General features: G+C 40.6%; 1 protein-coding gene across 1 annotated transcript in view; it reads left to right on the top strand.

Annotated features, from left to right (window-relative positions):
• Positions 1 to 15,355, top strand: part of GCN1 (GCN1 activator of EIF2AK4) — a gene marked incomplete in the record, with an annotated part of 2,100,248 nt that overhangs the window by 1,037,137 nt on the left and 1,047,756 nt on the right. The window contains 1 exon segment of the mRNA XM_044068902.1: positions 9,426 to 9,496. Within this exon segment, the coding sequence (XP_043924837.1) occupies positions 9,426 to 9,496 (71 nt within the window).

Raw genomic sequence — 15,355 nt, 5'->3', positions numbered from 1 at the left:
AGGCACGTGGTCCAACGTAGAGGTCAACTTGTATATCAATGTCCTGGAGTTAAGAGCGGTGCTATTGGCGTTGCAAGCTTTCCATCCACTTCTTCTGTCCAGAATGATTGCTATCCAGTCGGACAACATGTCCGTGGTCTGGTATATAAACAGGGAGGGACCAAATCCTACCCCCTGTGTCACGAAGCCATGAGAATCTGGCAGTGGGCGATAGCTTCCAACCGCTTTGTGATCGCAACACATATCCTGGGGAGCTCCAACGTGATTGCGGACAGGCTAAGCAGATGCATCCTTTGTCCTCACAAGTGGTCTCTCAGTCCGAGTGTGGCGGCAGAAATTTTTAGCCGTTGGGGCCAGCCATGCTGCTACCTTTTCACCTCCCCCTCAAACACAAAATGCAGCAGCTACTTTACCCTCTTTCCCCCTCACGGGGAGTCACCGAGAGACACTTTGATTCACGATTGGTCCATGGGTCTCCTTTATGCTCATCTTCCGATTCCTCTGATCCCCCATGTTCTAAGAAAAGCTATTAGGTTGTGAAGCAAAGTGATCCTTATTGCCCCGTTCTGGCCTCGTCAAGTATGGTTTCCCTTCATCAGACCTCATCTACTACAACCTCCTTGGATCCCAGACACTCGTCGGGATCTCATATCTCACCCACAAGGGCGGACTCCCCCCAATCTGTCCACTCTCCAGCTGACGGCTTGGTTTCTCCACTTCTCTTAGTTGCCAGGCAGGAAACCCTCTCTTCATCCGTTCGTGATATTATCTTGGCCTCTCATAAACCATCCACCAGGAAACTTTACAGGGACAAATAGAAAAGATTCTCTATTTGGTCACATAATTGGAAGCTAGATCCATTCTTAGTCCCTGTAACCACTATTCTTCATTACCTGGCTGAACTGTTCGACAATGGGGCATCAACTTCCACTATTCGAGTCCATCTAGCAGCTGTTTCCAACTTCCATAATGGTTTAGATGGAATACCGCTTATTTCCTCTCGCCTTTAAAAGACTTTCCTCAAGGGTATTTTCCACAGCAGGCCTCCCATCAGGCAGCCGATGGAGGCATGGAATCTCTCCTGGGTTCTGCAGTCTCTTTCTCTGCTCCCTTTTGAGCCTGCTGCGACATGTGATCTAAAATTCCTGTCATGGAAATCCTTATTTCTGGTAGCTGTCACCTCAGCCAGTCGAATTTCTGAATTGCAAGCATTATGTATCAAGAGCCCTTATCTGATCTTTCATAAGGACAGAGTATCACTTCGTACTAACCCATCCTTTCTTCCCAAGGTGGTTTCTGACTTTTCGATTAACCATTGAGTCCATTGAGCTCCCTGTATTCTTCCCAAATTATTCAAACAAGGGAGAACACTGCCTACATTCCTTGGATGTTCATAGACAATTACATTTCTACCTGGACAGAACTAAATCCTTTTGCAAGTCGGACCAGCTTTTCATTTCCTTTGCGGGTCCCAGAATGGGAGGTGCAGTATCGAAAGTTACTTTATCTAAATGGCTCAGGGATTGCATTGCCTTCTCATATTCGCTTACGAATGAATCAAAGCCTGGCCAAATCAAAGCTCTGCAGCATCAGTTGCTTTCCACTCTAGGGCCTCCATGGATGACATTTGTGCAGCTGCCATTTTGGTTAAGCCCCATACCTTTATCAAGTATTACAAATTGGATCTGATCTCCAGGGGAAGAGCAGCATTTGGTTCAGTGGTTCTCAGGAATGTTCTTTCGTAAGGGCCACCCGGTTCTCCAAGTAGCTGGGGATTCTGTCCGATCAGTGATGAATAGGAAGAAGATTAACAACTTCAGGTAAAGACGTTATGTCTTACCATAACGTTCCATCTGAGTTGTTTTATCTTCCAGTCATCACACCCTCCCACCGCCCCCCTCCAAAGGTTCCTGGCAGATCTTCTGGGTCTTTGTGGTGTCTTAGGGTTTCTGAGCAGAGATGGCCTCTGACTTGTTTCTTCTGTATGTTGCATGCAAACTCGATCTGAGGTAGCTGAATGAAGGGCAGTGTGGATAGCGGCTTAGCTCGAGAGTTTTTGGTACACGCAAGCTTGGCATAAGGCCAACTCGGTTCCGAGGGCACTGAACCAAATCCATCAGTAATGACTGGAAGAAGATCAACAACTCAGATGGAACGTAGTCACAGCCCCAAAGACAAAAGTAGATAAAATTTCAATTTGCCCAATAGAAATCAGCAAATACATCCAAAATTAGATGAAAACTGTTCAGGAAGGCAACAGGATATCCAAACGCTTAAATATATGATGATTTAATAGAACAGAACGTAAGCGCTTTCACGGTATTACAATCCGCTTCTTCAGACGTGCATTCTAAAATACACTGAGCTCTCTTAAATACTTTAAAACACAAACAGCCAATGACCAAACTGAAACAATCAGTCAATTAATAAACAAATTCATATAAATTCAGTTCAGAGAAACCTCACAATATAATAGTTCGGTAGCAGATGACAAGAAATATTGTAGGGGATTATCCTACATATATCTACAAGAATAAGAAATGTATAAAACACCAGTTATGTTACCCACTCTCTAATAATGTGACAGATGCAATTGACACATTATGGCTGGGCATGAAAAGATGTGGGAGATGTGCACAATGTTCTTTTGTGGATGAGTCAAGATTCTTTAGGCATCCTGACACTGGTTATTTATGGGAGCTAAGAAATTCTAGTACCTGCACTACAAATATAGCATCCTGCATAGAATGTTACTCATTCTATGTAGGTAAAACTAATCGTACTTTGCGGGAATGCATTAGGGATCACGTTTATTGCACTACCAAAGGTTTTATTTATAGTGCTCTAGCCAAACATACATTACAACTTGGAGAGAAACATAAATTTCGTTTTCAGTTACTGCAGGTACACGACGTAAATATTAGGTTAGGTGATATAGTTAATATCATGGAAACCTTAGAAATTAAATGGATTTTAAGACTAGGTGCACATAGGGGACGGGGACTTAATGATGCTGTTCCCCTAAAACCTTTACTGAAATCCAGAAGGATTAAATAACTCATTACTTAGGTTTTTTTCTGCTGTTTTTATATATGTTACAATTATCTATATTATGCATTTATGCTAGATATATAGGTTTTAATTAATCAGCTGCTACTGAACTGTTATATTGTGAGGTTTCTCTGAACTGAATTTATATGAATTTATTTGTTTATTAATTGATTGATTGTTTCAGTTTAGTCATTGGCTGGCTGTTTGTGTTTTAAAGTATTTAAGAGAGCTCAGTGTATTTTAGAATGTACGTCTGAAGAAGCGGATTGTAATACCGTGAAAGCGCTTACGTTCTGTTCTATTAAATCATCATATATTTAAGTGTTTGGATATCCTGTTGCCTTCCTGAACAGTTTTCATCTAATTTTGGGTGTATTTGCTGATCTCAGATGTAACGTGATGGTAAGACATAACTACTTTTTCAGTGATCTCTAACATCTTCGGCTGCTTCTTAAATTGTCTAAAACAACACCTAGCAGGGCCCACTCCTGTTTGGCATTTACTTCTCAGAAGTAAAGGCTGATGTCAAATGTCTCTGGCTCACCACATTCCAAGATGACTATAAATTGGGAGCTGCTGCTATAGATTCACAGTATGACAGCAGAATCCTACAAGAGGGTCTAACACAAACACATGACTGATTCCAATGCCACAGATTAAAACTCAAGAGAAAGTGCTTTATAGTGCCCTTTAGCAAATTGTCTACCCAGGGTAATTACTCCATTGATAAAAGCAGTCCTAAGAGTTGACCCGATAGGTGTTTGGAAACATATGTGGGCAGTAATCTGGCCTTTGGTTAACACATAGTCAAAATAGTAAGAAAATCATTCACTGTTTCTCAGCTCATAAGCAAGGGTATCCAGGTTCAAGGACGTTATAGTACCACTCTACTCAGCCCTCATTAGAGCCATCATTTAGTACAGTGCTCCCTTTGGCACGTACCAAAGCAGGCACTTGCAGTGGTTGGAAAATCCTCAGAGGTTCCTCACAAGGAAAATCAAGGGTATAAAAATCCTGTGCTACACAGATCATGTTAAGATCCTGTCTCTGTACTCAGTGTCCTATAGGTTACTGAAGGGCAATCTGTGCCTAGCATATAAGACATCCTCAGATCAGCTCTGATGGATCTCTTGTACATCCTTAAAACAAGCAGCACCAGAAACACTAGATCCAAGGACCCAAACTTTGTGACATAAATAAATCATGCTGGAGAGACCAATGTGTCTCAGAGGATCCACACGCTGTAGAGTAAGCTCCCCATCAATGTGAGGTAGAGTTAATCCCAGACTCTGTTCAAAAGAAGCCTTGACCACTGGATGGGAAATCGCAAGTTCATCCTTGGGCTGGCCCCCATGTCTGTGATGGACAGACGTCGACAGTAAGTAAATTAATCCCCCGTCATAATCCTTGGCTACCTCTTTACTAACATACTCCACCATATAGCCATCCAAGGAACTCTGGAACAAAAATTCATTGGGTTGCACAGCTAGACTTGTAAAGACTCTGGTGGTCATTAGCCTAGTATAAACCTATGGTAATCTCCCCTACAGACCCCCCTTCACTCTTAGTGCTTGGGGAAACCTCCCTTAAAGTGAAGACTGCAACAGTGAATAATGTGATTAGCACTGTACAGTTGTGTTGGGAACTTATTGTAATTGTAGATATTTAAGTAGTTTCTCTGCCATTGTCCTTGTTCCCTACTGACTGCTATTTCCAGGCTGTGTCTCCTCGTTTTGGGATGGTAACCCTGTATATTCGTTTCCCCTTCTTTCTCTTGGTTCAGGCAGGCACCCTTATTTTGTGAGCACTTCTCCTTGCGGCTTCTGGATTTGGCACCCTAGAATGGGTCCAGCCAGTGTGGAATCATAACCTAGTCTGCTGTGCTCCAGTGGCAAGAGGAATATCTTACAGCTTTGGTGGAGCAAGAAGGATCCAAAGATAGTCTTAGCCAATGCATCATTGATGCTATTGATGTGCTGGCATTAAAAGCAGGGTGTTGGACAAGGTACTGAGGAGTGGAAGAGCTTTGCAAGCCTGGCTGGTGGCAGGCTAGCTGCATGGCAGGACATTCCAAACGTGAAAACTGCAACAGTAAAACTGCTCATACATTTGCAGTTGAGTTCAAAACACAGATGTACTGTCTTGGAGGTTTTTACTGGATGCACAGGCTTAGAAGTAAGACGTATTGTAAATGCAATCAATGTTTTTTGTAAAATGTGTATCCTTTCTGAAATGAGAAGTTGAATGACGCAGAGACATCCAGTAAGGGTTTAGTTGAGTGCGGCTTTGTATTTGCACGCTCTGTAGAGCCAAACCTTACCTTACACACACGAAGCCAGTCTAGCCACAGACCACACTTACTATCTTCCCTACTTTACTGCTCAACTATCTTCACCAACCTTCTTAAGACTGACCTAAACAACTTAAGAGTCATGGTACAAGATAGCCAAGTTTGTAGCCAATACACCCCATAAACCACACCACTTCACTGTTCTTCAACAGCTTAACTGGCTAGAACTGCCCAATCTCCTATCACAAAACCAACTTATCTTTACTCACAAAATCATTCAGAACCTTGGTAACTGTCCACCTCTCTCATACCTGATAACAACCCAACTCTACCTGTAGATCCCTTAGATCATCCAACAAACATATGCTAAAAGTTACCCAACCAATTACAGTGATTCCCTCTACTCCTACCAAATAGCTTAGGACTGGAACACTCTTCCTCAACACATTCAAACTAACCCAAACCTCTCCTCTCATAAAATAGCCCTAAAGCAGCAGCATCTCCATAGTCACTGGCTCTGCAACTGTACAACTCCTGGCTAATCCCTCCTCCTTTTTCTAATTCACTGTCTCCTTTATTATAACCTTTAAATAACTCTTCATAATCGAGAGATTTATTACCTCACTCTGACAAACTATCCATATTACAGATTATATTGTATGAACACACTGTTTTTGCACGCTAGCTATACATATGATTATTTAACTTGTGTAAGTGTTACTCTTTCATTCCATCACTGGTGCTGTTCATGTGACTTTGTTATAAAACATTGTGTTTTATATATATATATATATATATATATATATATATATATATATATATATATATATATATAATGTATGTAATATAAAACTAATAGCTGTTATTCTATGATTCACTGTACTGAAGCTTTTCTCCCTGGGTCTCCACTGATAACGGGCTGCTAGCCCAGTCGGACAATACCCGGTTAACAAATGTAAATAAATAAATATTGCAGATGTAGAATGATATGTTTAAGCAGGCGTCAAGTGTCATACTTAAGTACTCAACAGAGATGACTCATTCAGTGTGTTGTGACTCAAACTAAAGGATTATGGAGTGGTGGTACTCTGTTGAATTTCTGTAGATTGTGGAATGGTGGTAATCTGTTTAATTTCTATGAATTGTGGAGTGGTGGTAATCTGTTGAATTTCTATGGATTACGGAGTTGATGGTAATTGTAGAGCAGAACATGTGTTGTAACTTTAAGAAGCATTTCAAACTGAGGGCATGTGCATATAAATGGAGCGCATGTGCAGGCAGCAGTGCCATTTTGAGAGAACAGTCAGAGTGTTAACATGTATGAGTGCAGTAGTCAATCTGTTTATAAATTTATTTAAGTTTGTTACTTAGCCTCAATCCTAATGTGTTTGTATATAATAAAGCTGCTCGAACTGAACCCACAACTGTTCGTCTGTTTTATCCTGACAGGACGAGCAATAGTAATCTGTTGAATTTCTGTGGACTATGGAGTGGTGGTAATCTGTTGAATTTCTGTGGATTATGGAGTGGTGGTAATCTGAGATTCAGTATGTTGTGACATATAAACTATAGGATTACAGAGTGGTGGTAATCTGTTGAATTTCTGTGGGCTATGGAGTAGTGGTAATCTGTTGAATTTCTGTCGATTATGGAGTGTTGGTAATCTGTTGAGATTCAGTATGTTGCGATATATAAACTAAAGGATTACGGAGTGGTGGTAATCTGAATTTCTGTGTGGTGCTGTAGAAAATTAATCCGCTCTCTTTCGGGGGTTTGTTGTTAGACATGACTGCAGGTTTTGATTAGTATTTTGAAATTATCTAAGAATTGCTGTTTTTTGCTCCAGGTGTCTCTCATCAATGTCCCCACCGAGCCAGTTTACCATTCGTTCCACATCGCTTAGGTGACGGTTGATCACAAGGGGTTAGAGCCATCATTTAGACTGCTGTCAGGGATGGTTAAAGCTTTTTCCTGCTTTAAATCTACTTTTCAGCCTGTATACAGTGAATGTCTTTGAGAGAACGTACAGTGGACTGACCGTGGAGAACTTCCCTTCATTTCCACGAGAGATGTTTCTTCCGAGCAGCCCTGCATCTGCCTTGAAGCACCTGACAGTAGTTTCTCTGGTCTCCACCAAAGAAGTCACACCACTTGTGTGCTTCTGAGTGAGGTAGACCTTCCCCATCTTCCAGGTTAAACGAGCAAACCACACTCCTCCTCTCATGTCGTCCTTGCCTGGATCTTGCTAAATGAACCCCCTGTTGTCTGGGCCGCAGTTAGGGCCCTGTCCTCCTGCACCATTGAGCAGGCAGTTCTCCATTTCATTGTGGGAGGTGGGGGAGAGATACCACATAGTGGCGTACAAGATTACACTGGATATGTTTAGTTTAGCAGGGAGGGAGTTGATAGTGATTGTAATAGAATGAGATCACTTACTAGTCCTTGTGACAACACTGTGATTATCTGCTGCTTGTGTTAGAGAGGAAACCACTGTATTTAACAGAGAAGGTTCCATTAATCAGGCCACTGGCAAACAGTATAGAGTGGAGGAGCTGAAGCTGCTGCTTATGAAGGAGTTCAGCAGGAGTGAATGAGTAACTTCAGTCAGACCCTTTACTGACCTCTGGGGGAACCATTTTTTGTCCGTTGGTGTGGGACAGCTTGGATGTTGCTTATTCCTAAAACTGTGATGGTGAAAGGAGAGAGTGTTACATTGGTACAATAAGGACTTCAGCTAGTTGTAAACTCTACTTTCTAATAGTTTGCTGGAGTGTGGTAATGGGGAGAGAGGTCCAAAGGTGAATATGTTGAAAGTTTTGCAGTTTTCAGGATGGGGTGATTATTTTTCCATTGTCAGGAAAGATTTATTGAGAAAGGGAGATGTTGAATATGTAATGGATGTGTCTGTTTATGAGGTGTGTGTGATTTGAGAAACCCGGCAAAGAGGTGGTCAGAACCAGGTGGGCTACTGTTTCGTAGGGATTTTAATAATGTGCAATTTTTTAGATTTTCTTGAGATAGAATGGTGGATAGGCATGATTGTGTCACATATGACATGGTGATGATGGGTGGGTTATTTATGGTGTTACTCTAACAGTTATAAAGTTAGAGACACTCCGGTATGGTATGTTCATTTGGATATTGCCTGGAGGTTGCTTTCTTTTACAGGAGAGTCTGGTATTGGAATAGGTGCTGGTTTCTGTTTTGTAACTTCAGGAATATGCAAAAATGATTGATAGTGAAGTCAAAACTAATGTCAGGGACAGGTAGAGGTATTCTGAGCTGGGTTAAAAACCACAAGTGACTGCCTCAGTCAGGAAGCCATCTGTATTGTTGGCTGCCATTATCCATATGTTTGTATATTGTTATGGGGTTGCATTACAGTGTTTGGCAGTAGAGTAGAAATAACTTGCTTAAATCTTCTGTCCTACCTTAACAGTAGTCATTAATTCTATTTTAATGGATTCTGTTGGACCATGTCTCCCTTCAGATTTTAGGAGCTATGTCTTTCTGGATTTTGCAGTAAGCTGTCACTTTTAGACTTTTGAAATGATTTATGATGTGTCTGCATTTACTGGGAGTTTACTGGTCCTCCCTGCATTAGATGAATGTTTTTGTTTCTAATTTATACTATCCTGTCAAGCTGGTCAGTTGTTTTATGTAAGCCTTTTCATTGAATGAATTAAGGCAAGTTGCTGTTTAGATGATGCATACATTGCCTCTCTTATGAAGGGCTTTCACTTGTGGGTCTTCACTTGGGGTAGCTACAGCTAAGACTGCTGTATGTAGCTGTGGACACTTCTTGAATGAGCATTGATAGTGGCGTACTCGCTGGAAAATGTGAACGATTTAGAGTTGATACAAAAAAAGGGTTCCGGTGATTTGGATGGAGAGCCCAGGGACATGCCCAAATGGGGGATTGGACACTTTTAGAAGCATATCTAGCATGGTGTGAAATTAAAGTGACCATTGGCCTTTCATTTTATTATAATGTGGGTAAGGTAACACAATGAGTTATAAAATGAAAAAAAAAAATCAGAAATAATTGTTCGTGTGAGTCAATATTTGCTGTCTTTGCTTGCAGAGACCTCCTCCTGTGTTGGACGCACTGGGTCGAGTTATTTCAGAATCTCCTCCTGATCAGTGGGAAGCAAGGTAAGAACGTGATTGGTGTTTGACTACCTCCATTTGCATGTTGAGGCTTGAGTTGAACTCTTTGTCCTTTGCAGTGATAGAGTTTACTGCTTGATGTTTTAACTGTACCGGTTCTATTGTCTAGTGGATGTATAATGTAGTGACCAGCTGTCCTCGTATAAAGTATTTATTATAAGGTTTATTTCAGTGTATTTTCATCATACTGTTAACTGTTGCAGTCCTCACTTCACTGGGATGTACTGCCTGCAGGTAGCCAGTAGTTCACCTAACTTTCGGGACTGTACTTTCCTCGCTAGCTTCTACCGACTTTTTCCCACTCAGACCTGAGGATGTCATCTGTGTAAGAGGGACATTTGCCGATGTTGTCTTAGTCTTTTTTACTGCAGTGACTAATGTGGCCTGGTTCCAGAGAAAGGTAAATACCTCGCAATAGAATCTTTTATATTAGAGTTAGTGCTGTCAGATGTTCATAGTGTTACATTAATAACTTATGGGTTTTTCTGGCAGTGGCAGCCCTTGGCCAACCTGAGTACTGGAGATTTAACTCTCTCCTCTTGGGCAGGCGGACAAACTGCACCTGATATCTGGAGATTTGGGTATAAGGGCTTCAGCCAGCACCATCTTACAGCTCTTTCTTGCTGTCAGAACCAGAAGCATCCATATTGTAGAGTGTATCAGTTGATCCAAAGACCAGGGTGCTACTTCAAAGCGAAGTGCCCCATTGGGATAAAAGCTTCATTTTCTCTGCTGTGTGCACTTACATGAGTACTAGGACTAACATCTGTCTTTGTGTGCACTTACATGAGTATTAGGACTAACATCCGTCTTTGTGTGCACTTACATGAGTACTAGCACTAACATCCGTCTTTGTGTGCACTTACATGAGTACTAGGACTAACATCCATCTTTGTGTGCACTTACATGAGTACTAGGACTAACATCCGTCTTTGTGTGCACTTACATGAGTACTAGGACTAACATCCGTCTTTGTGTGCACTTACATGAGTACTAGGACTAACATCCGTCTTTGTGTTCACTTACATGAGTACTAGGACTAACATCCGTCTTTGTGTGCACTTATTTTTTATTTATTTATTTTTTATTTTACATTTGTTGACCGGGCTAGTCTAGCTGGATATATGTCCATTTTCAGTAGAGGCCCGGGGAGAAAAGCTCCAAGGGTAGATTACAGATATAAAAAAAACATAGGAAACAGAACATAGACATTGTTACATACAATTTTACAAAAAAAGCAGTAAGTTGGGAACATTAATGTAAAAATTGCAAACCAAAAAAAAAATATATATTTTTTTTTTTTTTGTCAGAAAGCATACATATAAAGTTACTGTAAGGATAGATAGGATAGGAGAGGAAGGAGTGAGTTAACCTGGGTTGGTGCAGGAGCATAGCCAGTGTTTGTTGAGATGATTTTTTATTTGTTTTTTAAAAAGTGAGAGAGAGCACAAAGATGTGATGTCAGAGGGTAATTTATTCCACATTTTTCCAACAGAGTTGGAAAAGAGGCAATCTCCAGCAGAATTTTTAGGTTTGGTAATATTTATCAGTAGCTTGTTGGAAGAACGTAGATGCTTCAGGTTATTGTAAGGTGAAATGAGGTTAGTGAGTATGGGTGTTTTAGTTGGTTGTTATAGGATTGTATGAGCTATTTGGAATTGTTGAAATAGGAGTGAGTTAGGGAGTTCAAGCCAACCTAGTTCTCTTAGGTTCAGGCAGTGGTGAGTTTTAAATGGGGTTCCTGTTGCAAATCGAGCAATTAAATGGTAAGATTGTGCTAGTTTATTGATATTGTTTTTGGAAAGGTTAGTGAATAAAGCAGATGCATATAGTAGAGAAGAGGTTAGATGGGATCTGGCTAAGATTGTCTTTGCGTTTGGTGAAAGGAAGGCTTTGATTCTGTAAAGGGAACCTATTTTCTTATTAACTAATTTGATAGTATTGTTGATGTGCGTATCAAAGCTGAGGTTGATGTCAATGGTTATTCCTAGTAGTTTGGTAGTCGTTTCTGGGAAAATAATGGTGTTGTCAATGGAAGTAAGAGTAAAGTTAAGAGGGGTAGATCTATGGGGAAGGTAAGAACAATAGCAGTTTGTTTTTTTTTAGGGTTGAGCAGTAGGCAGCGATCAGTGAACCATTGCTCTACAGTAGTAAAAGCCTTTTGTGTGATAGACTGTAGTTCAGTTTGTGTATTGGCAGAGCAGATAATAGTAGAATCGTCAGCATATTGTATGCAGATAGTGTTTGGGATAGCTAGATGGAGGTCATTTATAAAGATAGAAAATAAAAGGGGGCCTAGGATAGAGCCTTGAGGAACTCCCAATGAGATGGGGAGGAGACTAGATAAAGTATTTTTCCAGAGAACTGCTTGCTGACGTTTTTCTAGGTAAGATGTAAACCAAGTTAAGGAAGGAGGATCAAGTGAGAGTGATTTAAGAATATGCAGAAGAAGTTTATGGTTAACCATGTCGAAGGCTTTAGATAAGTCTATGAAGACTGAAGATGATAGGATGTAGTTGTTACGGTTACAATTAATGGAGTTGGTAAAGGAGGAGAGTAAGGCTGTAGTAGTACTATGTGAAGGTCTGAATCCATGTTGGCAGTTAGCAAGTAGATTATTGTGTAGGAGGTGGTTAAGGAGTTGTTTGTGAATACATTTTTCCATAATTTTAGCTATAGGTGATAAGAGTGCTATAGGACGGAAATTAGAGAGGTCGTTGGACTTACCCCCTTTGTGTAGTGGGATGATATAAGATATCTTCCAAATAGATGGGAAAATTAGTTCCTGTATAGATCTATTTATTAGTATAGAGATGGGATAGGCAATAGTTTTAGCACATATTTGCAAGTATTCTGCAGGAAGTTTGTCAGCAGAAGGAGTGGTGGGTTTTAGCTTTTGAAGCAGTGATAAAATAAAGGAGGTAGATACAGGTTGCAAATGAAAGGAAGGAGGTAGATTTAAAGTAGGGAGGGGTAGTTTAGAGGTATCAGGAGGTAGATGGCTAGCAAGAGTTTGGATAGTATTAGTAAAAAATGAATTAGTCATTGGCTGTTTGTGTGGGATTTTCTGGGTTGGAGCCCTCAGGGGTTGGTGTGATAGACTGGCTAGGGGATAAAAGATTATTGATGCTGGACCAGAATATTTTAGGTTCCTTGTTGGAGTTTTGTTGGAAATGTTGGTAGTAATTATTTTTGTCCATTAGGATGGCTTTTTTAGTACTGTTTCTAAGTTCTTTGAAGTTTTGGTGATCTGTTGGATTCTTGGTGGCACGCCATTTTGCCCAGTATTTGTTTCTAAGGATAATTTGTTGACGGGTGGTTTTGGTTAGCCAGGGTGCTACTTTAGCATTAGTTCTAATAGTGCGATTTGGGGCATAGTGGTCTAGGATAGATAGGAATGTGGAATTAAAATGTTGGACTGCTTTGTTTAGAGGGAGATGTTTTAGGGAGACCAATTAACTTGAGTTAATTCATCAAGAAAGTGTTCATAGTTGAAATATTTTTTTGAGCGAAGGGTTCTATATATGGTAGGTAAAGTTAGGGTGGTTCTATGCCTAATGATATAGGTCAATGAGTGGTCGCTTAGTTCTTCAGGGAGAGTGCCAGATTGGTAGGTTTGTTGAGGAGTATTAGTAAGAATCCAGTCTAAGATGGTTTCTTTTTTGTTGGTTTTATTTGTTCTAGTAGGGTTATCTATGAGTTGTGTGAATCCATAAAGGTTAATATGGGAGGTAGGGTTTGTTTTGTTACAGGAATACCAATCAATGTTAAAAGTAAGCCTAGGAGTATTGTTTCTTGAGGGAGGTCTGTGTGGAGTGTGTTGAATATGCATTCTAAAGTGTTAATGTTATTTCCTGGTGGAAGATAAGCACATATGATATTAATGGTTTTAGAACTATTGATTTGAAGTTTAGAGGTAAGGATTTCTGCATTGTTATCAGGGCTAAGAGTCTGTTCTATACTGCTAATTTGGATATGAGCTTTATGGAGAATTGCTATCCCCCCACCCTTTTTAGTAATACGATCAAGTCTAATGATGTTATACCCAGGAGGAGTGATTTCACTGTCTTTGATGGATGGCTTAAGCCATGTTTCAGTTAGGCATAAAATGTCAAATTGATGGGTAGGGCATGTACTTGAGAGATTTTATTACAAATACTACGTATATTGAGATGGGCAATGTAGAGGGAGTTAGTTGGTCTGGTAGTAGATCGAGTGGGAGTTTTGTCTTGTTTTTTATAAGTATTTGAATGTGTATGGTTTGGTCCAGGGTTTGGATTTATGTCCCCGTCCAGGAGTAGATGGAGATGTTTAAAATCTTTAGGTTTAAGAAGTTTGTATAAGTTGTCTATTAGTTTTTTAGATTTTGATTTGTTTGATTTGATGTGAGAAAATTTGTGGTATTTGGCTGGAGTGTATTTTGCTAGAGTTGTAAGGTTTGGGAGGGTAGAAGAAGGTTGATAAAGGAGTAGAGGTTTCTTTAGATGAAGTAGTAATATTAGGGTACAGTGGGTATTCATAGAAGGTTAGGAAGTAAGTAGCAATAAGACAGGAGAGAGATGAAAAGCAGACAAGAAGTTTTAGTTGTGTGGAGTTTTGAGTTGTGTGCATTTTAGTACTAGGGAGGTGAGTAAGGGAGAGAAGTTTGTGTGCAATTTGTGTAGTTTGAATAAGTAGTTTGGGGTGGAGGTAGGATGTTACAAATTAGTGGGTGTGGTGATTGGCAGAAGAGGTAGAGTGAGTGTATGATGTGTAGTAATTTGATTGGGGTAGATGAAAGAGGTGTGTGGTTTCTAGAGGTATTAATGTAGGAGCACTGGGGCGGGTGAGGTGGGGGCAGGGTAGGGGGCGGAGTGAGCCACGGAGTGGGTAGAGACAAGAGAGTGGACAACCAAGTAAGACAATCAGTAGAAAGGGAGTAATCAGAAGGTAAGTTTAAGAGTGGGAGAATGAAAAGTGAGTAAAACAGGCCTAATCTAAGGTGCTTATAGACAGGAGTATGTTGCAAGGCTACAGTAATGCGTGTATGTAGGAGAAATAGAGAGTAGTCAGTAAATCCAGGGGTGAGGATAGAGAGGTGTAGCACAAAAACTAAGACTAGACAGAGTAGAAATCGGGGCTAGAAGTAGGGTTGGGAGGTCTAGTGAGGAGAGGTTGAGATCAAGATGCAGAGCTGTAGAGGTAGGGGCCACCTGGTGGCCAGAGTTATATTTTCCACAAATCCCTCACATGCAAGGTAGGTAGGCTACAGGAGGGAAGTGGGCAACCTACTACGAACAAGAGAGTCAAGGCTGTCTAGAAGGGGTAGATTGAAGATGTAAAAGAAATAAAAGACTAGTTAGAGGTGAGTTGTAGGCTGCTGGCTACCTGTAATGGGGAACTAGCCTAGCAAAGCAAGGTAATTTGTCAGGAGTTATCAGTAAATATTACTAGTTACAAGCACAGTACATACTTCCACTGTTCTACAAAAACAAACAGATGGTCACTCAGGGAGCCCGAGGGTAGTTTCAAGGTCCAGATTTATGTTCAGAGAACTTCAGGAGGGTGTTTTGCAGGTGTTAGATACTTGAGGTTCCCAGGCTATTAAAAGGTAGGTAGAGAAGAAAGAAGATTAAAAAAAAGAATATTACCAGAAAAACAAGGCAGAGATCTTTCTAAAAAGCTGCTGGACATTTGTAACTCTATTTCTCAGGTTGCAAAGCAGTCTTTACATTGTAGCTGTGATGCTTTAGAAGCATTTAGCAGGGGAGGTGCCTCTGGATCAGTTACACATATACATGCCTGGTTAGAGAGAGCAATTCCGTCCAGATCAGGTTGTCTGAGACACCAGATGCTCTTTAGACA

The sequence above is a fragment of the Protopterus annectens genome, chromosome 4.part0 (assembly GCF_019279795.1).
Source record: "Protopterus annectens isolate FY-2018-M chromosome 4.part0, PAN1.0, whole genome shotgun sequence".
NCBI lineage: Eukaryota > Metazoa > Chordata > Ceratodontiformes > Protopteridae > Protopterus > Protopterus annectens.
The sequence above is the reverse complement of the archived record's forward strand: the minus strand, read 5'-3'. Positions and strand labels throughout refer to the sequence as shown.